A 23,852-nucleotide genomic window follows, 5' to 3' on the forward strand; every position below is an offset into this window, starting at 1 on the left:
TTCTTTGCAGATGTGGTTCAGTTAAGAGTCTTGACTAGCAAGATTATCCCGGATTCTCTGGGTGGGCCATAAATCCAGTCACACGTCCTTATAAGAGAGAGGGAGATCTGACACACACAGAAGAGGAATAGGTGGTGTAAACACAGAGGGGGAGATTACAGTGATGTAGCCGCAAGCCAAGGAATGCTGGCAGCCACCAAAAGCTGGAAGGAGGCAAGGAATGGGCTCTCCCCTAAGTCCTCTGCAGGGAGCACGGCCCTGCTGACACCTTGATCTTGGACTCCCGGCCTCCAGCGCTGTGAAAGAAGACATTTCTGTTGAATTAAGCACCACGTCTGTGGGAGTTTGTTACAGCAGACACAGGGAACTAATATAGCCAGCAAATGGGCAGGAAGCTGGGAATGTGCATTTTAATCAGTTCCCCCAGGTGATTTTGAGCCCCCCCCCCCCGGAAAGATGGAGAACTAGACAGAAACTCTGGAGGACTGTGAATTCCCACAATCCATCGTTTTTGCTCCTCTCCCACGCAAATTGTGAGAGACGGGAGCAGGTCGAATGCTTAAATGCAGAGGGGAAAGTACGAGACGGGGTGGAGTAGAGTTATGGGACTGCAGGCAGTGAAGTGATGGAGCCACGTCCCCAGGGAAACAGAGTTGGGGATGGGTGGCAGAGGAGCCCTTCCCGTCCAGGACGGGAGGGGAGGATGAGGGCTGGGGGCGAGCAGCGGGTTGTCGGCAGGGAGGGGACCCTTGTGATTCAGAGAGCATTTTTTGCTCTGCCTGAACCTGCCTGGACCTCAGCGCTCCGTTTACAGCCTCCAGCTCTCTAAGTCACCTTCTTCGGAATGTGACAGGGAAGCCAGAGAAGGTTCCGTGGTCAGTCACATGCGCCTGCTGGCACCGTTAGCAGAAATCACCTCCTCACCCCATACCCCTTGGCACTCGCCCCACGTCAGGGAATTTATATAATCACCCGTTAATGGGACTGACTTTCCCACTGCATAGGACTTGTCCTTTGGGTGCAAAATGGCTTACTGTTCCCTGAAAGCGTTCACCCTACCCGTGATGCTCTTGTTTCACAGTTCCCAAGCTGTGTGTGTGTGCACACCGGGTGTCAGGAAAGGGTCCTCCCAGTATCCGGCCCCCAAGCTCCTCCCTGCCCGCGCCGAGTGTGTAGGGCGGTGAAGGGGCAGAAATCAGTTTAGGAGGAGGAGGCTGCATCACTGCCAGCGATTAAGTCCTTTTACACGCGTCTCGGGTGTGTGTTAGGGTTCTCCAGAGAAACAGAACCGATAGGATGTGTGTGTGACCCAGGGAAGGGTCGAGGCTGCAGCTCGAATCCAAAGGCATTTAGCGGGCAGAAGTCCCGGTTCTTCAGAGGAGGTTGGTCTTTTTTCTCTTAGGGCCTCCAAGTCACTGGGTGAGGCTGACCCACCTTATGGTGGACGATTGTGTCTTATTCAAAGTCCACTGATTTAAATATTCATCTCATCTGAAAAAAAAAACCTCCACAGCAACATCCAGACTAGGGCTTGACCACATATCTGGGTACTATGACCTAGCCAAGTTGATGCATAAAGTTAACCATCACAAGGTGTATTTTTTTAAGCATTTACATTCCCAGGATGATGCTAAGCACTGGCATGAATACCAGATACCTACTAGACAATGAGAGGGGTGCTTGGTTCAGAACAAACTCCCCAAGACTGAAAGATTCTGTTTCCTAAGATGGTTGGAAGACTAAAGGAGAATTCTGGCAGGAGGCAGAACCCGCCTCCCACGATAGAGGCTGACATCACCTGACTCTTGCTCTCCCAGCCTGCCTTGCAACTTGGCTCAGGCTTGGGAACTAGGCTCAGCCAATGCGATGTACCACCCAACTTCAATCAGGAGGTCCAGGTATAAACTAGCTCCTTCTTCCATTCCACCGTCTCCTGGGCCTCCAGCCCCACTAGCAGCTCTCTCACTTCTGGCCTTACTTTCTCCCCTTGAAAATAATCATAGAATTCACCTTCCCCCGTTTCTAGCATGAGTCATAATACTCCCTAGGGCCTGGTTACTCCAAATGTGGTCCATAGACTGGCAGCTGCATCATTGCCTGGGAGCTTGTTAGAAATGCAGAATATCGGGTCCAGCCCCAGACCCACTGAACCAGAAACTGCATTTTAACAAGATCCCAGATGATTCTTACGCACGTTAATGTTTGAGAAGCACTGACCTAGAACATACCCCTTGGCTCCTCCCCCTCGGAGCCGTCTGCAGGACCCACCCTCATGGGCAGGCTGACCACACTTTGCACAGTAGGACTGTCACTATAGTAACAGCTGTGGCCACCTCTGGCCTCTGCCATCTTCCTAGCTTTGGTGCCCACAAATCCAGTGACATTACAGTGACTATTGCTATAGAAACCAGCCCTGGGGAGTGTCTACTATCAATTTTGCTGCTTTCCTTCACTCCCTGTATCTGCAATGATGAGCTTCCTAACCCACAGTCAAACATCTAAATTCCTCCCCAGACCAAGAAAGACTCAACAAATAACAGAGATGAAAAGTCAGGGCCGCAATTTATAAAGGAAAGGCGTGGCAAGGGCAGAGGTTTCCTTTGATTTCAAGAGGGGTGACAGGCACGTCCCTCTGCCTCGCTCTGTGTAACAAGGTCTTTTCCTCCATCTGGCAGAGAGAAGGTTGAGTAGATGCTAAAAACCACGTTGGTAATGAGAATGATAACAGCTACCACTTACTGAGCACTTTCTTGGTACCAGGCGCCAGCCTCCGTACATCATCCCATTCAATTCCTACAATCACCTCTGAATTAGTTTCCTGTGGCTGCTGCAAAAGTTGCTACAAACGCGGAGGCTTACAACAGCACATATTTATTATCTGACAGTGCTGGGGGTCAGAAATACAAAATCAGACTCAGCGAGCTAAAGTTAGGGGCTGGCTCCTACGGGAGGCTCCGGGGCAAAATGTGGTCCTTGCCTTTTCTGGCTTCTGGAGGCTGCCTGCCTGCCTTGGCTCCTGACCCCTTTCTTGCAGTGGTCCAACTTCTTGCTTCCGTCCTCACATCTCCTACTGTCTCCTTGGACCTTCTTGCCACCCTCTTCTGAGGACCCCTGTGATGGCATCTAGGACCCACCTGGGTGATTCAAGATAGTCTTCTCAAAAGTCTTAACCTAATCACAGGTGCAAAGTCCATTTTGCCGTATCAGGTAACATTCACAGGTGCCAGGGATCAGGATGTGGACATCTTTGGGGGGCCATTATTTAGCCAACCACACCCTCTGAAGTAGGTACTGTTATCATGCCCATTTTCCTGACAAGACAACTGAGGCATGACAATTGAAATACCTGGTTCTAGGTCACACAACTAGAAGGTGGACTTGGAATCCAACTCTTGGTCAGTCTCTCTGCAAAGCCCAAGGTTCTCACCTCTGTGCTGTGTGGCCTCCAATGGCTTTGAACTCATCCACTGCGGTCACAAGGTTGGAGGAAATGAGCCAAAACCATCAGCTCACGGAAGAGTTTGAGCTTCCAGTTGGAGTTCCTCTACTGCAGCCTAAAACCTCAAGGTCAGGGCAGGACGTCAGTCAAACCACAGGTGTATCGTCGGCCAGGACTTCCAGAACAAATTAACACAGACTAGGTGGCTTGAACAAAAGAAATTTATTTTCCCACAGGGCCGGAGGCTGGAAGTCCAAGATCCAGGTGTGGCAGGTTTGGATTTTTCTGGCCACCCTTGCTGCGTCTTTCATGTGGTCCCCCTCTGTGCACACACGTCCCTGGCGTCTCTCTGGGTGTCTTAATCTCCTCTTCCTACAAGGACGCCAGTCATACTGAATCGGGGCCACCCTAATGGGCTCATTTTCATAGTCACATTCTGAGGCACTGGCGGTTAGCCTTCGATGTAGGAATCTTGGGGGGACACACTCAGCCCGTATCATCAGGTATTGTCTCTGACCTCAGGAACAAGGCAGTGTAGGCATCTGGATGAATTCCAGAGCCCTGTGGATGCCCTCACTGCCAGCTTTAGTGTATGGTCCACGTACCTCACCACTGCAATGAAGATCCTTAACTGAGCCACATCTGCAGAGTCTCTTTTGCCATCAACATTCATAGGTTTCAGGGAATAGGACCTGATGTGTTTGGGGGCCATTTCTCAGCCTAACATAGTGATCCTTCCTTACATATGTCCTGGCCACTCGCCTGCCCTGGAGGGACAAATAGGAGAGGATGCATGTGAACGCTCTTGGTGAGCTGTAAGATGTTTCTGCCTCAGGGCCTTTGCACAGTCTGTTACTGCCGCCTGGAATGTTCATCCCGTCTACACACACATTCACATATGGCTAGTTCCTACACATCTTTGAGGTTTTGTCACCTCCTCAGAGAGGCCTTCCCACCACCCACTCAACCCTGCTTATTCTCTATCCTCACACCCCAGCACTGATCACAATTTATAATTGGTTTATTACTTGTTGGTTTGTTTCCTATCTGTCTCCCCTGTTAGGCTGTTAGCTCTAGGAGAGGAGGGACCTGGTGAGTCCTGTCCTCCTGTCGATCCCCGGTCCCTGGAAGCGTGCCTGCAACGTGGGTGCTCCCTGAAGGATAGTTGGATGAATAAATGACGTTAATAGATTACACTGCGTCAGTTACACACGCATGGCAGGGTTTGGGTTTTATCCTTGCAGATAGTACCTCTGGGTACACCTGCGGCTTAGTATTCCCCAAATCCAACCACGACCTCTCTGTGGGAGGGTCTTATTTTCTAATCCCTTCAAAGGTTTCTCTCTCCATCGCTAGCACCTTCACGTGCTTCTTTGCACTTCCCTGCTCCACACACTAGACTCTTCCTGAGCCCCCAGGCAGCTGACTATTTTAATAGAATCAAAGAATTTTGGAGTAGGAAGGAGCCAAGTAGACCAGGGTTGGCCAACTATGACCACCGCATCAGATTTGGAGACTAGAGTGTTCTTGGTTCTTTCCTCTTTGTATTGTCTGTGGCATCTCTCACTACAATGGCAGAGGTGAGTGGATGCAACAGAGACCATAGGGCCCATAAAGCCTGACATATTTACTCTCCAGCCCTTTACAGAAAAGGTTAGCTGACTCCTGAAATAGACCATTGGATCCAAATCCACCCACTTTACGGATGAAGACGCTGAGAGCCCAACGCTTAGAGGCCAGAGCCAGACCCCCTCCCCTGAGCTCCTGGCAGATTCAGGACTGGAATTCAGTTCTGCAGGATCCTAGGGCTTCTCCCACAAATCATACCATCCTCTTTAGCACCCAGCCCCTCCCCAGTGAAACTCCCTTTCAGGTCTTGGTGGTCACCTTCATCCCCAGCTCCCTTTTCACTGTCTTAGAGGCCCCACCCATGTATGTTCTCCGTCTCCTGCTTGAATCTGGGCCCAGCAACCTTCCTGAGCTGACTTGCTCTCCTGATCCTGCAAGAAGCCCCTCTGGGCTTTCTCTTCCCTTCTAGAATGTTCTCTCTGGTCCCACCACCACTGACCTTCTCTTCGAACGCCCCAGCAAAGATTTCTATGGCCACTGCCCTGTTTGAGTTGACTCTGTGCCCCTCTGTTCACCTCAGGCCACCTGTTCAGGGTTTCTCAAACCTGGCTTGCTCCAGAATTCCAGAAAGGCTTATTTAGAATGCAGATGCCCAGGGCCCCACCCACAACCCATCCAACCAAAACTCTGGGGGTGAAATCAGGGCCTTGGCAATTTTCACACACTCTCCCCGTGATTCTGACATTGAACACAGGCTCAGAACCACTGCACTAAGCCATGAGCCCTTCAAGCTTCCTCTGGGTTTGAGTCACTACAGACAACGTCAGAACAAAGTCTGCAGCCAGTAGAACATTGTTCTCTTAAAAATATATAAGGTGAACGCGATCTTAATACAAAGCCCTAGAATTCTTTCCCATCTCCAAATCCTGCAAAAGAAACATCACAAATAATACTATTTTTTCCCTCTAAGTAGACAGGATAAGAAGATTTTTAAATGAGTTGCTGGCAAAGAATTCATAAGCTTATAAACTATTGAGGTCAGAGTGACGGAAAAAAGGCAAGTGTTGAAAGGGGGGAATAGGTACGTAGAAGATTGCAGAGGAGGCTGGAATCCTGGGGTTCAAGGTTTCTTATTCTGGTGCTCGCCAGCTGTCTTGGTAAAGGTGTTATTCTGAAGGCAGCACAGCCTCTTTTCCTCCTCTTTAGTATTCATGAGGAGCTGGCTGTGCCCCGGGCCTGCATCTAACAGGAAACACGCCAGCCGAAGGGCAGTCTGTGCTAGAGACCCCGCCCCCCAGGACTGGGAGCTGGGAGCTGTGCTGGGGGCACGGAGCAGAGGGAACGCAGGACTGGGGTGGGGGTGCTGCCTCTGAAAAGCAACCCGGAGGGGAGCTCTCTGAGCACTCCGGGCTGGTTTCACCAGTAATGGAGACACGGGGACAAAAATAAGTCCTGCTCACCTGAGACAGTAGAATCCAATTCAATTTCAAGTCAGTGTGTGTTTATTGAATGCCTGATTCGGTTTAGGTGATGGAGAGAAGGAGAGAATGAGGGCGACAGCCTAAGCAGCGGGCTGATGCAGGCAGCAATTCCCTGGGAGTCTGCCCCACAGGTCCATGGGTCCAGAAACTCGATTTTATCCATTTCACCCTGTAAGAAATTGGTAAATCTTAGTCTGTTTCATGAACAAAGATTTATTAAGTGCTCACAGCCTGCCAGCACAGTTCTGGGGCTGGGGCTGCATCAGGAACCCAGCAGTCCCAAGTCCCTGCCCCTGTGGAGTTGACATTCTAGTGGGACATCTACAGCAGGTAAGGCCAGTGGGGTGCAGTCTACCACAGGAGGGGTCCTTGTGAGGTGCAGTCATCAAAAGAAATGTTTAGGTGGGATTTGAACTGTGGTTTGAAGGTTAAGTGGGGTCTAGACTTTGAAAGGGCTGGAAGCCTTACAGATAGGGAACTGAGCTGCGGGAGTGAGAGTGCACATGGCCATGCCATCAAGGGTCCATGACCAGGTCAGCTCCCCTGGGGTACCAAGTGCATGCTGGGTAACAGAGTGCATGCTGGGAAGTTGGACAAGAGGATGTCAGTATCACATGGGCAAATGACTCGGGTCTCATTCCCAGCTCTCATACTTGCTAACCTTGTGATCCAGGGCACGTGACAACCTCAATAAACTTCATTCTCCTGGTCTAGAAGATGGGCAATAATCATAACGAGCCTGTAGGTTGGGCCTAAGCATTTAGATGAGATCATGAATAGGATTAAATGAGATGAATGTAAAAGACCTAGCTGTTGAATATTAACGTCGGAGAAATAGGTTGCTCCCTAGGAAAACTGGAACCTGCCATCAAAAACGTGGTGGGAAGCTCCTGACATCTGCATCCCGTAAACCCTCTATTCACCACCCTCTTGTCACTCCCATGGCAACCCTGCCAGACTGAATGGCAGCACCAGGGCCAGGGTGAGGCAGGAGAAGTGCTTAGAACATATTTGCATGACCTGGCCTCCTTAAACTTTGCACCCTAGCACTTGCAACCCTGCTGAATGCCAGGAAACCTTTTTGAGTGTGTTTCTCAAAGTGTGGTCCTTGTTCTACCTAGATCAGTATCATAGGAGCTGCTTATTAAAATGATGTTCGTGGACTGTGCAATCAGCATCTCTGGAGAGAGTCTGCGTTTTAACACACACACACACCGGCTGATTCCCAGGCCCTCTAACAATACTTCAGAGCAGAAGTTCTTTGAGTGTGGCCCCCAGCACAGCAGCACCAGCATCACCCAGGAACTTATTGGAAATGCAGATTCTTGGCCACTTCCCCTGATCTACTGAGTGAGAGCCTCTGGGGGTGGGGCCCAGCAATCTGTATGCTAGCAGGCCCTCCACATAATTCCGATGCACAATACGTTCACATAGGGGAGGTTTTAATTCCTCCATCCTAGATGAATTAAGTCAGAATTCCTGGGCTAGGAATCCAGTGTCAGTATATTTCAAAAGCTCCTCCCCTCCCCCCATAATCCTAATGTGAGGACAGAGTTTCTCCTCATCACTGGAAGAACAGAAAGATGGCACAAATGTATTAGACTTAGAAAGTCATAGTCCAACCATAGGCGTTGTCTCAGTTAATTCTTGCAAACAAGCTGGACGCCCTACTGTGATCTCATTAGCAGGTGGGGAACCTGAGGCCCCCAGAGCTTCAGGGCTGTAGCCAAGGCTCCCAAAACCCCACTTTGGTGGCTTGACGGGGCTGCTTGCCGGCCTGGCTCTCCGGGAAGGCTGCCTGTTGACTTGGCTCTCTCTGCGCCTTTTCCAGGTGCAAAAGCTTGTTGGCAGCAGGGTGCCTGGGCCGAGCTGAGGCCTGGGAAAGCTCCAGAAGGATGACAGGGAGCAGGCTGGGGTGGGGAAGGGGGAGTTGGAGAACACCTTAGGAGTGGGTCCAGAATGGGGAGCCCCAAGTACTGATAACCCTAGGCGTCTGGGGAGGTCTCTGCTGAGCACCAGCCTCTGTGCTTGGCGCTTTAAGTGACTCATCTCATTTAGGTCCACATGATCTCCGAGGGAGAGAATACTAGCAGGACAGTCACATCGTATCCGTTCACAGTCACACTATCCCCTTTTACAGATGAGGAAACTGAGGCCCAAAGACTCGGGAGAACCTGCCCCGAGCTCTCCGGTGCGCTCGGGATGTCTCCAAAGGCTCTCCCACCGCTCCGGAACACAGAGGCAGGGTCTCCAGGGAAAGCGGGGTGGGGGGGATCGGCGACGAGCAGGGGGTGGGGCCGAGCCGGCAGCCCCGCGCCGGGCGCCCTAACGCGTCTCCATCGCTCCCCCGCTGCAGGCCCTTCCTCGTGCTGCCGCCGCTCATGGAGTGGATCCGGGTGGCCGTGGCGCACGCCGGCCACCGCCGCAGCTTCTCCATGGACAGCGACGACGTCCGCCAGGCGGCCCGGCTGCTGCTGCCCGGCGTGGACTGCGAGCCGCGCCAGCTCAGGTAGGGCCGCGGACCGCGCTCCGGGGATGGGACGGCGACGGGCCGGGCGCAGGAGGGGGCGCGCTGTCCGGCACGCCCAGCCCGCCCCCGGGAGGGAGGGCCGCGGGCAGGCCGCAGGCTCCGCACCCATTGCATCCTCCCCTCCAATCCGAGTCCTCCCGGGCGGTTTGCGCCCAGCAGACATTGCCCCTGCTGAGATCCGGGCTCCGCTGGTTTAAAAACAGACGCGGGCTTAACAATAAGCAGGTCCCTCGAGTTCCAGGGATGGGGGGCAGAAGCCAGGCTATGTGGGAATGCTCCGATTCTTCGATTACAAGATATGAGTGTGCCTTGTTCCTATTCCTATTCTTTCTATTTGTATTCTCTCTCGCCACCCACCTACCTTTTGCACAAGAAGTAAATTATGGTCTTCCTGTAGTTTTCCAACAAAACGTTGCAGAGTAAAATTTCTAGCTGGATAAGAGAGTGCCTTGCTTTTTCACATGCGTGGGGAGGGAATTCTTGCAAACAAGCTGGACGCCCTACTGTGATCTCATTAGCAGGTGGGGAACCTGAGGCCCCCAGAGCTTCAGGGCTGTAGCCAAGGCCCCCAAAACCCCACTCTCTAATTCTCACACCTGTATCCAGGTCTCTCCTCCATCAGCGTGGGAATTATCATGGGCCCCTCAGGGACCCCATGCATGGGGGCTCATTTTTATCCAAAGCAGAAGAAATAAAACAACGACTCAGCTGAGTCAAAACCTGGCTCTAAATGCAAAAAGCACAGAAACTGAGGGGGGTGTTTGTGTGTGTGCGCGCACGTGTATGCACTTTCCTGACTCCCTGTGCTGTTTTCCAGGTGGTCATTGTCACCACGTCCACATCCCCACGCCCCACCTGAGAAACTGCCCCTCCTCTAAAGTTCATCCAGCCCAATCACGTGGCCAGGCTGCAGGAGTTCCGCCCTCCCAGGATCTGACCGGGAGTCCACAAGGAAATGGAGGGTTTGCAGTATAAGCATAGCCTACTGGAAGCCCAGAGATGCCCCCCAGCCCAAGAACATGCAGGGGCTGATGGAAGTCATCATTGCTAACATTTATTGAGTGCTTCCATCGCTGGGGGCTGCTCTGAGCACTCTACACAGTTGTATCTAATATTCCCCAAACCCTGTGACGTGGGTACCTTTGTTATGCCCACTTTACAGGTAAGGAAACTGAGGCACAGATAGGTTAAGTAATGTGCCCAGGGTCATGGGACTTGTAAGTGTTGGAGCCAGGATATGAATTGAGGCAGCCCAGACCCACAGGCCCATAGGTGTGACCATTGAGTTGTCCTATCCTCAGGTTTCTGTCTGGGTGGTTTTTGGCTGTGCCACCATCCTTTACACTTTGTCACCTAGAGTATTGGCAGGTCTCAAGGAGAGGCTAGGGAGCAGCCATTTATTGAGCACCTACTATGTGCCAGTTATCAATTGCAACAAGAAATTGACTTTAATCCCCGCCAGCTTTCTGAGGTTCGTCCAATCTTGCCATTTACAGATTAGGCAACTGTTGGTGTTTGCAGGTGGAGGTGCCAGGGCCAAGATCCTTGTGGCTCAGACTCCAAGGCCCATCCCTCTGCCCACCAGACTCTCCTGCTCCTGTGTCCTGGACGTGGCACCCTACCTGCAGGCTCGCTCCCCCCCACCCCTGCTCACTGTCCCCAACTGCACCCTGGGACGACCTTGGCACTCCAGCTCTCCTCGCATCAGAAGTTAAGGCTGCTGGCTGCTGGGGAAATACCATGTTTCCTTAACTCTTGCTGACAAGGTTCTCCTTGTGTGTCATGCTCTCAGGAGACCCCACAGCATAAAGTTAGGATACTGGCCTCCCGAGTCCCATTGCCTGGGTCCAAATCCCACCCCCACTGTTAATTAGCTGTGCAACCTTGGGCAAGCTAGCTAACCTCTCTGGACCTTAATTTCCCCACCTGTAACATGGACATAATAATAGCAGCCCCCATCAGAGGTTGGTGCAAGCCCAAAGTGGGGTCATGACAATGCCTGAAAGGAAAGAAGTGCTCACGACATGGTTGTCATTAGCTAGCTAAATTTGCTAAAATTAAATTTAACTAAAATTAGCTAAAATTGCCCCAAGTCTCGACTATCCCTGACATAGTGATGGAGGCTTCTCCCCAGGTACTGCTTGATAATCCTTAAAGGCTTTTGACACTTTCTCGTGTGAGCCTCAAAACGAACACTGTTGTTATCCAGGAAAGTGGTGTTGTCCCATTTTACAGAGGAAGAAATCAAGGCCCAGCAAGATTAGGTAACTCTCCCAACATCATAGAGATATTAAATGAGAGTCAGAAGCCAGATATCAGACACCCAAAGATAGAAGCAATTTTTTTTGGTCCCCAGCCCCAGACCTAGACTCAGCCCTCTTGAAGGATGCTGATAACTGTCTTCCAGATGCTTCTATCTCTTATCCTAACGCCATAGACTGAACTTGAGCATCAAGGGCCACTGTCCATCTCTACGCCCCTCCTCCAGCATGGAGCGTTTACCACACGGTCTAGTGATGAGTGTGTGTCGTTCTGACAATCACACCAAGGAAATTCAATTTCAGCGTCCGTCCAGTGTGCGGCCTCAGCCCTTGGCATTCAGGGTGTGCGTGTGAAGGATGCGTTCAGAGCAGGGAAACAAAAGAAAGTCACTTGCCTTTGAGTCTCTAGGCTATTTTTTGTCATTTCTCTCTCAATTCTTGACTCATTTGACTCCAGAATGATGGTTTGTGTGTAGAAAACACACTTTGTTCCAGCTAAATTTTCATCAAGTTTGGAAATCATCTTCACAGAGAAAACTAAATTATAGTATGTTGTTAGCTTCTGTAAATTAGAAGCATAAGACATACAAGTTCCATTAACTAGACTAAATTCAGTACATGAAAGAATGAACCAGTTTTTTTTTTAAAAAAAAAAGAGTACCTATTTTTCAGATCAGGCTGCATATAGATACGTCTATACATGTGTTTTCCAATTTCATTTAATGTGACATGAAGGAGGAATTGCTGTCTCCAGTTGGCAGGAAACAAGATCAAAGAAGTTTTGTTCATTTAGATATCCAACAAGTAGGTATCAGACACCGACAGCATGCCTGCACCAACAGTTTTCGGGGTGAGCTGTCTCCAATCACTGTGCAAGACAGACTTTATTATCCCATTTTACAGAGAGGAAGGCTGAGGCTCATTGAGGTTCTGAAACTTGTCCAAGGCCACACAGCTACAGTGAGGCACATGAGGTCTAGAATGAGGACTTGGCGAGTGGAGGTGAAAATACAGCCCCCTTGTCTCTGCCCTCCCAGACATTCGTCTTCGATGTTGCCAAGCAGGTTTCTAGTTCTGAGTCAGTCCGAGCTGAGCTCCCCTCTCTAAATAAACAGCCCTAGAAAGATGGGGGCAGTTTGGCGTTCTAGTAAATGCAAGAACTTGGCACATGGTGTTGGCGGCCAGAGTGTCAGTGAATATTAGCACATATAATTACCTACCAGCTGGCCGAGGTTTCCTGGTGGGAGGCAGCCTGGATACCAGCTGGGCAGAGCAACCAGGGTCAAGGGTTCCCAGGTCTGACGCTAGCGCTGCCATTGATTTTCAGAGTGACCTTGGCCAAATGCTGCCTGAGCTCTGCTTTTGTCTTTATTCAGTTACAGTAAAGCCTCACCACAGTGATCGGGTTTGTTCTAAAGGAGCACCATTTGATGTGGCTGTGGTTTGTAAGCTGACAGGGGTGACCCATTTATTCTTCCTTAATTAAAGTGACAGATAATCTAAACCTGGGAAATTCAGCCTTTTTCTTTTCTTTCCTTTTCTTTTCTTCTTTTCTTTTCTTTTCATTGAGGAAGATTAGCCCTGAGTTAACATTCACCACCAGTCCTCCTCTTTTTGCTGAGGAAGACTGGCCCTGAGCTAGCATCCGTGCCCATCTTCCTCTATTTTATATGCGGGATGCCTGTGGCAGCATGGCTTGATGAGCAGTGTGTAGGTCCGCACCCAGGATCCAAACCGGTGAACCCCGGGCCACCGAAGTGGACCGTGTGAACTTAACCACTGCACCACCGGGCCGGCTCCCAGCCTTTTTTCTTCTTTTCTTTTTCCTGTCTTTTGGGAGGTCGGGGAGAGGCACAGTAGACTAAAGGAAGGCACCGGTAATATATCCTGGCAGGGTTTGCACATTGCCTTACTAGCCATTGGCTTTGAAACATTTCTGAAATACGAAGAGTACGCACTATCGTTTTTCCCTTATTTGTAAGAGGAGGTTTTTCTGCTCCAGAGTGAGGCCATGTTAAAATAAAGGTAGTGAGGGGTGTTCTCAGATCCTCTCTTAGCTGATAAACAGCACCTACCAGCAGGATTTGGGAGTTGTTAGAACCATGAGCATGCTCCAGGAAATGGTTCACCTTTCTGCAAGTCTTTCTTAAGTTCAAACCACATTTTGAGCTGTCCCGGGACGGATCAGTTTTGGGGTAGCGAGGTACAAAGAGTGTCAGGCTGGGACTCGGGACACCCCGGTCATTCGTTCTTTCCTTCACTCTTTCATTATGTTTACTGAACACATACTAAGTGCCAGACCCCACACTAGATGCTGTCATTTGGTTCTGCTGCTTTCTAGCAGGTGACGTTGGGCAAGTCGCCTCGCCCATCTCACAGGGCTAGGTTCATCTCCTGTAAAGACGGGGTGACAGCTGTTTCACGGGGTGGGGAACCTCAGTATGGAGTCACATGTGAATGTCACCAATGGCACTGCTGTTTGATGTGCTACCTTTAGCACTTTCCATGTCTCCTGGGCACCTTTGAGGTTAATAGCTTTTGTTATTTGTCCAGTGTGGGTCCAACTGGGTTCTAAGGTGAAGGTTGTTCCATAACAGCAAGTGAATTGAAACTCTGGTGCCTCTAACACAGCCCTGTAATGACTGCTGGAACTTGGAGTTCGTTTACCAAACATGTACGGGGTGCTGATGGCCCACCAGGCCCTGGGCGGGGGGCCAAGCATACCAAATCAGGGAAGACCCAGCTGGACCCAGAGGGCCACAGCATCTGGTGGCCACCGACTCACGAGGGAGACAGGCCCCATGCCCCAGGAGCTGCTGGCCCTTGTTCCTGTAAACACCTGTGACCCGTTAAGAGGCGGGTCTCCCAGATGAAGGGAATTCCAGCTCTTGGTGTCAGGAGGCGACATGCTCTCCATCCATCCCTTCCCATGTCTGTATGGTGCCCGGTCTTGTTCTGGGCTCAGAGGGGACAGAGTCCCCAGGACTTAAGTGCTGCTGGGGAGACACAGATAATAATAACGAACAGATGAGCGAGATAATTTCACAGTCTGAGTACTATAAAGAAAGTAAAACAGATGTGGGGTAGAGAGGAATTGAGGAGGGAGGAACACACTGACCAGGTGTTCAGAGAGCATCTCCAGGCCTTGGAGGGGAAGGGACAGTGTCACACTCCTGCTTTAGAGAAATACTTGCTATCATGGCCCGGGGCTTATGGGGACAACTGGGGGTAGGGGATCTGGAGCCACATCCATGCCAGCCATTTCCTTCGGTCACGTCCACATTGACCCCTGAATTCAGACCCGGGGCCTCCCTGTTCTCTCTCTCAGATCACCTGCAGAGACTGAGCACCTGGGCCTGGCACATGGCTCTGTGGGCCTGGGAAAGCTCCCAGCCTCTCACAGGGTCAGGAACTGCTCTCTCCTCCCCCGCTGAGTGTCCTTGTCCCTCCCAGGCTCAGGACAAATCCTACAGCTCCCCACGGCCTCTCTAGCTGGGCCAGCATGGAAGTGGGGCTTAGGAACGCCAACCCCCGCTTCACCTCCAGCAGATGTGAAATCCACGCTGCCCCCGCACCGATGTCAGTGCATTAGCGCCTCCTGCAAGACTGGAAACTGCCTGCTCCCTGACCCCAGGGGAGTCGCTTTGCAGCTCAACTGTCCTTCCCTAACAGTGTCAGGGACAGGCCACGGAGCCTGCTCCAGGAGCTGAGCTGGCAAGGCAGGCCTGCACTTAGCAGGCACATTCCAAGCACCTACTATGTGGCTGGCCTACTATGAGTTACACTGGGGGTGAAGTGGGAGCAGAGACGTCAAAGTAACTACAGAAAATTCTGGTAAATGCTCTAATATAAGGCAGTAGGTCTGAGAGAGCTAGAAATGCAAGAGGTACTGTTTGATCTGAATCCTGAAGAATAAACACATTTATCAGGTAAAGAAGGTGAAGACAGGAGAGGAGAGCAGAAATGGCACTGGAAAAATAAGTCCACACAGACGGAACCACATATGCAGAGGCCTGAAGGCAGGAACATGTATTGGAAGAAACAAGGAATTCAAACCAAGAACATAGGGTTCAACCCACACTGCTCTGAGCGCCTCCTGTGGGCCCGGCCCTGGGCCAGACATTGAACACAGCATGGAAAGCTGGGTTAAATTCCGCCCACGGAGGGTCTTCTACGCCATGCCAAAGAATTTGGACTAGATCCTGTGGGGAACCACCGCACGTTATTAAGCAGGGAAGCAATATCAGTTTTGTATTTTAGAAAGAGGGGCTGGTGGTGGCATGGAAAATGGGCTGAGGTGAGCGGGGAGGGGGCCTGGAGTCAGGAAGCTGCTGTAGGCATCCAGGTGAGAGATGCTGACAGGAGGACTAAGGCAGAAGCAGCGAGGATGGAAGGATAGGGAAGGATGCTGGAGAAACAGCGGAGGTGCAGGCAGCAGGACTTGGCGATGAATGGGACGTGAGGGAGTGCGAAGTGTCAGAGATGGCCCTGGTGGGCTGGAGGTGGCAGGTATAAGGCCATGCAGAGTTAATGTACCATGGATACAGAGTTCCGCTTTGGGAAGATGAAAAGTTCTGGAGATGGCTGGTGGCGATGGTTCCTGTGAAAGTACTTCATGCCACAGAACTGCACACTTAAAAATGGTTAAAATGTTAAATTTTATGTTATGTATATTTCACCACAATTCTCTTAAATAGCCCGGGGGGGTGTGATCCAGTGAAAATGACCACACAGACTAGTGTATAACACGTCACCCTTGTGTGGAATGTACACGTGCGTGTTTGCTATCCGCAGTCCGGCGGTCCCTGGAAGGGTAGATATGAAACCGATAACCAACATCGTAATTGGAAAACGGGGTGACTCGGGTTCCTGTGGCCGCTGTGACAAAGTACCACAGACCGGAGGGCTGAAAACAACAGGCATTTACGGTCTCACAGATCCAGAGGCTAAAAGTCCAAAATCAAGGTGTCGGCAGGGCCACGCTCCCTTTGAAGCCTCAAGGAAAGGGTCCTTCCTTTGCTCTTCCAGCTTCTTGTAGCTCCAGGCCTGCCTGGGCTCGTGGCAACCTAACTCCCGTCTGCCTCCTTCTTCACACGGCTTCCCCCTGTGTCTCTGGCCAGATTTTCATCTTCCTATAAGGATACCAGTCATTGGATTAGGACCCACCCTAATGACCTCATCTTAACTTGATATCATGTACAAAGACCCTATTTCCAAATAAAGTGACATTCACAGGTACAGGGCGGAGGGGGAGAGGTGGGTTAGGGCTTCAACATATCTTTTTAGGGAACCTAATTCAACCCGTCGCCCGGGGGACAGAGACGGGAGGGAAACTGACTTGACTGCTGGATTTTGTAGTATGTACGTGTGACACCTATTCCCCCCACCAAACTTTTATGTGAAAAATTGACTCTGAGGTCCCTGTCTTGGGAGAGCGTGTAGCCAGGGGTGCTTTTAACAAACACAGGATAAGGACGAGAGGGGAGAAGTAATAACGGGTTCAGTTTTGAAAATGTGGAGTTCAAAATGCCGTTGTGCTTGGCTGTCCATGGAAATGAGAGTCTGTGTCAGGCTTCCCCATCCAAGCAAGGTTGCCAGGGAATTAAGCGCTCACCCTGTCCTCTAACCCGAGAGGAAGCAGAGCACAGTGGTTAGGAGTGCCGGCCTTGCAGCCTGACTGTCTGGGTTCAAATCCTGCCTCGACTTCTTACTCTCTGTGTGACCTTAGGCAAGTTACTCTCCTCTCTGGGCTTCAGTTTCTGTATCTGTAAAACGGGGACAATAATATGCCCACCTCGTAAGGTTGTGGGGATGATTAAGTAAAATAATATATGTAAGCCATTTAGCACCCTGTAGCATGTAGCACACTGTGTCATAGGAAATGCACATTAAATATTAGCTGTTATCTTATTCCTCTCCCTCTGGACCAAGAAGGTCAGCTCCTCCTGGTTGCCAAAAACAATAGCCTCAACTTCCTCTGAGAGAGAGGGGAAATAAATATGTTGAAGCGATGTGGTGGTATACCGTTGGGGATATGGTTTGTAGCCCAGGCTGAGGTCTGGCAGGCCTTGGCCCTTCTGCCACGGCTGGTGAATCAGTCCCCGTGGGTGCAGGAAGAGAATCAGCTGGGACTGACTGGCTTGGGGGCCATTGTCCCCACCCCAGTGACTCAAGAGTTCCTCTGAATGAAGCGAGTTTTATATTTTCTCTGAAATATGAGATTTTTGAAGGCGATCATTGGCTGGAGTACTGAACCATGTCCAAAGCAATTGGGTGTCCATCACCAGCTGCATTTGCAACCTTAGATAGGGTCACTAGTGGGAAGAGAGAGCAGAGGGCAAGGAGGACATGAGTAGACAGCAAATATGGCCCTTGATTGGCAGGGCCTTGTCCCAAGGGAGCAGAGGTTAGGGGGCATAGAATATTCCAGAAGAAAGGGTCACAACATAGACTTTATCTCAGGCAGTTGGCTTCCTTCTCATTAGGGCTGGGGCAGAAATCAGTTACCTTGATTATAGGGCCTGCAACAGAGCCTGGCACATAGTTGGGGCCCAATAAATATTCATCGAATGAATGAATGATGCAAAGGGCTTTTTGTTGATGATATTATAAGCGAAGAGACTAAGACTTTTCCTAATTCCAATGCACAAAGCCTTCAACATGGAGACATTGGTAGGCAGATGAGATTCCGGTGTGGAACTCGGAAGAGAGCTCTTAACTAAAGAGGCCTTTGGGGGAGATGCTGGCAGACAGGTGGCCATTGAAGTCATGGATGTGGATGAGATTGCCACAGGGAAGAGACTGATGAAGAGGCATCATCCTGAGATGAAGGAAGAGTGGTCTGAGGTCAGAGAGAAACCCAAAGAGAGTGAGGTGGCAGACACCAAGGGAACTAAGATGGAGAGGGGCCACCAGAATCCAAGGCTGCCATCAGCGAAGAAGACGCAGACCAAAGGAGGCCCCCTGGCTTGGCAGTAAGGGAACCATCATCAGCATCCTTTACAGCAGCCGTCTCAACAGCCTGGTGTGGGCAGAAACCAGATTGCAGGCGACAGACAGTTTGCCAACACTTGGAATTTGTTCTGAGCTTCCAAAGTGTTAAAAGCAAAACAGAAGCACGTTGGATGCTTACAGCAACATAGAGAGCTGCATCTGAATGGCATTTGGGGCTCCCTTCCAAAATGGGGCTTCCCCACCAGGCTGGCAGTCTGAGGGTATGTGGTTTGCCGTATGGGATTTGGCTTCCTGGGAACAGGGATTTTTTTTTTTTTTTTTTGCCCACTCTTGAGTCTATTACATTTCTGCCCAAGGTGCTTGTTTATTCATCTGCCAGCAAACCTCCCAAACTTGAGTTTAAAATATTGGCTCACAGGAACATTATCTTCCCTTAGTAATTAGGCAACCAATCCTTACTACAAAGCCATATACTTGGTAGAAAGTACTTCATACAAAGCCATCACAGGGGTGCTTAGGGTAAGGAAGAGCAGGGCCTATCCTTCTAAAAGTTCGTAGTCATCACAACGTTCCACGTGTATGTGCCATTTTTCCGAAGTGATCTTACTTTTCATCAGTTCATTAAATCGCCCTACAAGAGCTTAAGAAGCACCAGACTGGATTTCCAGAGTCCTTTCTAACTCTGAAGGTTATTCAGTCTTGTGGTCTGATGTTCGATGAGCAAATGGTAATCACACTGTTACCTGTGGGGGAAACTGAGGCATGCAAAGGGTGAAGGAAATAAGTGGGGCTTCAGCTCATGCCCTCTCCTATATCTTACAAGATGATAGAGGAAACTAACAGTCAAGACCCTGCGTGGGCCAGCACTGTCCTGGGGGCTTCTCACGCTCTGCTCCATCCAGTTCTCCCCGAACCATATGGAGAGGCTGTATTTTCCTCTTCACACCTGAGAAAACTGGGGCTCTGGGGGAATCTGCCCATGGTCACACATAGAACATGCCCCATTTTGGATTTGAACCAGGGCTGTCTGACTCTAAGGCCCAAGTTCCCTCAGCTAAAAAGGTGGCTCCAATCAAAGAGTCAACACTGAGAAATGGAAAGTAACTTTTGAACGAGGCCACAGGTTCACCTTGAAAGGCTCAGCCTCCAGCCTTAGTTCCTCCTCGGAATTCAGATGCACAGCAGCCTCCTGTGTCAATCTAGCGTTGTCAGCATTGTCCGGTGCCAGAGATCCCTGTGAAGACTTGACATAGAAATAGCCTACCAAATGGCCAGGAAATGCATGAAAAGGGCTCAACCTCACCAGTAATCCTGGAAATGCAATCAAAACCACACCCAGGTATGCATTTCATACCCCTCAGATTGGCAAAAACTTAAAGGCTGATGCTATCGGATTTGAGCAAAGATGCAGAATAGTGAGAACTCTTAAATACGACTGTGGGGAGGTCTGAATCTACTTTCAAGTAAACCTCAAAACATATAGTTCTACTCTTACGTCTATACCCTAAACTGTTCCAAATGGAAATAAGGAGACGTGCAAAGATGTTCATAGATGCAGTGTTTGTAATGGCAAGACAAAGGAAAGGAGAAGAAACAAGTCGTCTGTCTAAGGAGAATGGATGAATAAGTGATGGTATGTTCATTCAATGAAATACCAAGTAGCGATGAAAATAAATAACTAGATCTACATGTTATTGCCTAGCTAAGTCCCAGAAACATAATATTGTGCTAAGAAAGCAAGTCCAGGCAGGATTTGTGTAGTATGCTAACATTTACATAAAGTTTATCAACATGCGAAGCAGTCTACCTATTATTAGGAATTCATAAAAGTAGTACAAAGCATGTGTAGGGATGATAAATGTCAAATTCAGGAGAGAGGGTAATGTCAGGAGGGTAGAAGAGATGATGGAATCAAGACAGGTGTACAGGGGGCCTTTGTACTTAGAAGGTTTTATATTTTCAGCTGGGTTGGCTGGTGAGCATGTAGGTGTTCACTGTATTACTTTATATTTTATGTATGCCCAGAATAATTTATTAACAAGAGAAGTTACTTAGCCAGTGTCTGCAACAGCATATTTAGAAGGCCAGTTCTGGGGTATTAATAGGCATTATAAAAAAATACTGTGTTCAGTTTCAATAAATTTGGGAAACACTGACAAATAAAATTGAATAGGTTTTTAAAAAAATTTCTCAATGCTTTTAACAGCCTATGTTTCTTGTAAATCCCAAAGAGAAGGTTATCCATGTAAATCTTTTACGGTAGAGCAGGGGTCAGCAAAGTATAGCTTCCTGCCACCTATTTTTATAAATACAGTTGCGTGGAAAAATAGCCATGCCCATTTGTTTAATATTGTCTCTGGCTGATCTCACACTACAGTGGTGGAGTTGAGTAGTTATGACAGAGACCATTTGGCCCACAAAGCCTAAAATATTTTCTATTTGGCCCTTTACAGAAAAAATGTGTGGACCCATCATAGAGTATCGTATGGGACTGGTGTTACTGGGAGTGCATTTTGGGGTTGTAACACTCCAACTTTGCCCGAACACCTCAGGAAGTGGTGTGTTTATTTGTGAAGATCATTATATAGGAGACCATCAGTTCTTTCTAGAATTCCTTGGAAGATGGTGTGTGTACTTTCTTCTTTGAATCTCCAGCACCTAGCACAATAGCCAGCATATACTTACCACTTCCTGTGTACTTCACTGAACTGACTTAAATTTAAAAACCATTTATGGAATGGATTAATTAGATATAGATTCATTAGCTGTAATAGACATGCAAAATACCTGTGGTTTGGATAAGATAAGAGTTTAAAATTCTCCCTCATGTAACAATCCAGGCATAAGCAGTGCTGGGCTGTTATGGCAACTCCAGGTCAGGGACCCAGGCATCTTCCCTCTTGTTGCTCTGCCATCCCTTAGGTGATACCTTCCTCTGCATGACCCCACCCACCAGGACTACATCTATCTAGTGGGAAGAGGGAAAGTAAAAGGATAGGGCATGCCCCAGTGATTGCACACATCACTTCCCCTCACTTCCTATTGGTCACACTTAGTCTCGTGGCCATATCTAACCACAAGGGAACCTGGGAAATGTAGTCTTTATCTGGGCAGCCATGTACCCAGCTGAACATTCAGGTCCTACAATACATGAAGGAGACAAAGGACTCTGGAGAACAACAACCAGTCTCTGCCAAACAGGGATACATTAAGGTCTTGTCAAAATCAGGGGTGACTCCTTTCTCTAAGAGTAGGCCTTATTTTCAGCTCTTTTAAAATAAGCTGTGATGCCAAAGCAAGAGATATATAATGCTTCTTCATTATTTTTTACTTAAAATAACATATCAACACATTCAGCTATGAGCACACTAGTTTCATTCTCCTGGGTGTTTGTGACCCTTGCATTTGAGAGAAATCTTTCTTCATATGTTTGAGTAGACCCGGAATTTCTATTTTGCAGGGGGAGGCAGGCAAACACGGTGGGTTTCTCCACTAACATCTACTTCTAAGGAGGAGGAAGGTGCCAGGCCCCTTGATAGTTCTTTCGAGGCAGAAAAGATTGGCTGGGAGGAGGATGTCACACTGTCTTTACCTTATCTGAGGCAGTTTAATGAGCTGGCCCTGTTCTGTACTTCACTCGCGGCATTAAACAGCAGGTGGGCACAATTTTTGGACAGAGATTTCTCCTAGGAACTTTACAACCATTCCATGTTCCACTTGCTGCAATGATATAATTTTTTTTCTTAGAAAGTGCCTGGAGATCTTGGTGTGACTTACTTCAACACAAAAGTCTCAATTTGTTCATCTTTTTGCTACCCAAAAGCAAAGCAAAAAGTCCTCAGCTGGGGGACTTGAAGCCTAGGAAAGGGAATTTGGCTTCCGTGGGAAAGTGTTTTGAGGAGGGCAGCCCAGGGCTGGTATCCAAGTCACGCGCATCATCCTCTGACTTGCCATTTCACGATTCATTTCTGGAGGCACCATTGTACTGTCACGCTTACAGAATCCTGGAAATGGGAACTGCTTGATAAAGAAGAGACGATGCAAAAAAATTTTATTACCCTCCACCAAGATTTCTCAGCCTCAGCCCTGTTGACATTTGGGGCCCGATAATTCTTTGTTGTGGGGCTGGCCTGTGCGCTGTAGGATGTCTAGCAGCATCCCTCTCTACCCACCAGACTCCAGTAGCACCTCCCCGGTTGTGAGAACCAAAACTGTCTCCAGACATTGCCAAATGTCCCCTTGGTGACAGAATCACCCCCAGTAAGAACCACTGCCCTACACAAACCCAGAGATATTCCTAGAGAGACCTGCTAAGTGACCTTAGAGGAAGACATGGATTCTGCTCCTTAAATACATCTGTGACCTCTGGAAATTACTTAACCCTTCCCAGGCTTCCAGTTTCCTGATCTTAAGAAGGTAAAGAGCTGAGCTGAGTGCTTGCTTTCAGCACTGATGTCCTGGGTTTCTGCAAGTCAGAAGCTGTCATATTGGACTTGTCTGCAGAATACGAGTTGAAGGAAAGGTGGATGGGGGCAGGGTAGGGGGTGGGATTTGAAGTGAGGGGTGCACCATGCATGCAGGCTAGAAAGCAGTCAGGAAATGTGTGTATGGAGCAGGCCTTGCTGGCTGGAAGAGGTGAGAAAGAAGAGGTTGAGAGATGAGGAACTTTCCAGAGGGGCACTTGCAAGAGGGCCTTGAATTTGAAGCCTGTGGTTGGGAATTTCTGTTTCTTTGGCACCCAGCCCAGTACCCGTTATCTAGCAGTGACCCAGGCAGCCTTTGAATAGAATCTAAGGGAAGAAACGTGGAAGGCCTTTGGTAGCACAGAGAGGCCATCAAGTGGGGTGGTAAGAACAGGGCTCCAGCAACAGTCTGCCTGGTTCAAATCTCAGTTCTCCCACTTGCTGGCTCTGTGACCTAGAGTGAGTTTCTTAGCCTCTCTGTACTGCACTTTGCTCTTTTGAAAGATGAAGATAAATTTTGTAGGGTTAAAAAAAGGATTAGATAAGATCATATATGTGAATGAGTGTGTGTGTGTGTGTGTGTAGTTCCTGACACACAATAACTGCTATATGTGTTTGTTATTATTATTATTTGGGAGCCAATGAAATATTTTGAGTATAGAAGCAGTGAGTGTACCTTGCACGTTACTTGAAATATGATAGGTGATCAGAATGAATTAATGAAGATTTCTTTAAATGGTAGCTCCTCGTGTCCGTCTATGATACTAGACCTTACTGCATTTCACCCTTCTCTAGTCCAGGGTCCAAACTCAGATGGCCCAGGGCCAGGCAGGGAATACCGACGAGTGGACCCAGCTGCGTGTCAGACAGCAGGGAGGACTGGGCGTAAGTTTTCAAAGCCCGGGCCAGCCGGCACGCAGCATGAGCCTTAGAACTGCACTGGCCTAGAGTTTGCCCCCGCACACCCAGCTCAGCACTCTGCTCCTTTCTGAAGTTCTCTTCCAGGCAGACCCCCTGTGCCTCGCAGCCAGAACAGAATGTGGCTTTCTTTGCGGCTCTTTGAGACCCCCCTGGGCTGCTTTTAAAGAAAAGCGTAAACTAGCAAATTCTTGCCCTTGTTCCCCTCCGGGCTGACCTCATCCAGGTGCCCTGTAA

General features: G+C 49.3%; 1 protein-coding gene and 1 long non-coding RNA gene across 7 annotated transcripts in view; one reads left to right on the top strand and one right to left on the bottom strand.

Moving 5' to 3' along the window:
• ABTB3 (ankyrin repeat and BTB domain containing 3) overlaps nucleotides 1-23,852 on the top strand; it is a 301,232-nt gene that overhangs the window by 220,083 nt on the left and 57,297 nt on the right. For all 4 annotated transcript variants that reach the window (XM_070600630.1, XM_070600632.1, XM_070600631.1 and 1 more), the window contains exon 4: nucleotides 8,846-8,998. In XM_070600630.1, the coding sequence (XP_070456731.1) occupies nucleotides 8,846-8,998 (153 nt within the window). The remainder of the gene's footprint in view (nucleotides 1-8,845; nucleotides 8,999-23,852) is intronic.
• The window catches only part of LOC139080370 (uncharacterized), a 35,291-nt gene that overhangs the window by 1,953 nt on the left and 9,486 nt on the right, over nucleotides 1-23,852 (bottom strand). For 2 of the 3 annotated variants that reach the window (XR_011534841.1, XR_011534839.1), the window contains one exon: nucleotides 15,286-16,412. This is a non-coding gene — a long non-coding RNA (uncharacterized lncRNA). Of the gene's footprint in view, nucleotides 1-6,468; nucleotides 6,659-15,285; nucleotides 16,413-23,852 lie in introns of those variants that run through there. The other variant, XR_011534840.1, reaches the window with a different exon arrangement.

Source organism: Equus przewalskii, chromosome 29, assembly GCF_037783145.1.
Source record: "Equus przewalskii isolate Varuska chromosome 29, EquPr2, whole genome shotgun sequence".
Lineage (NCBI taxonomy): Eukaryota > Metazoa > Chordata > Mammalia > Perissodactyla > Equidae > Equus > Equus przewalskii.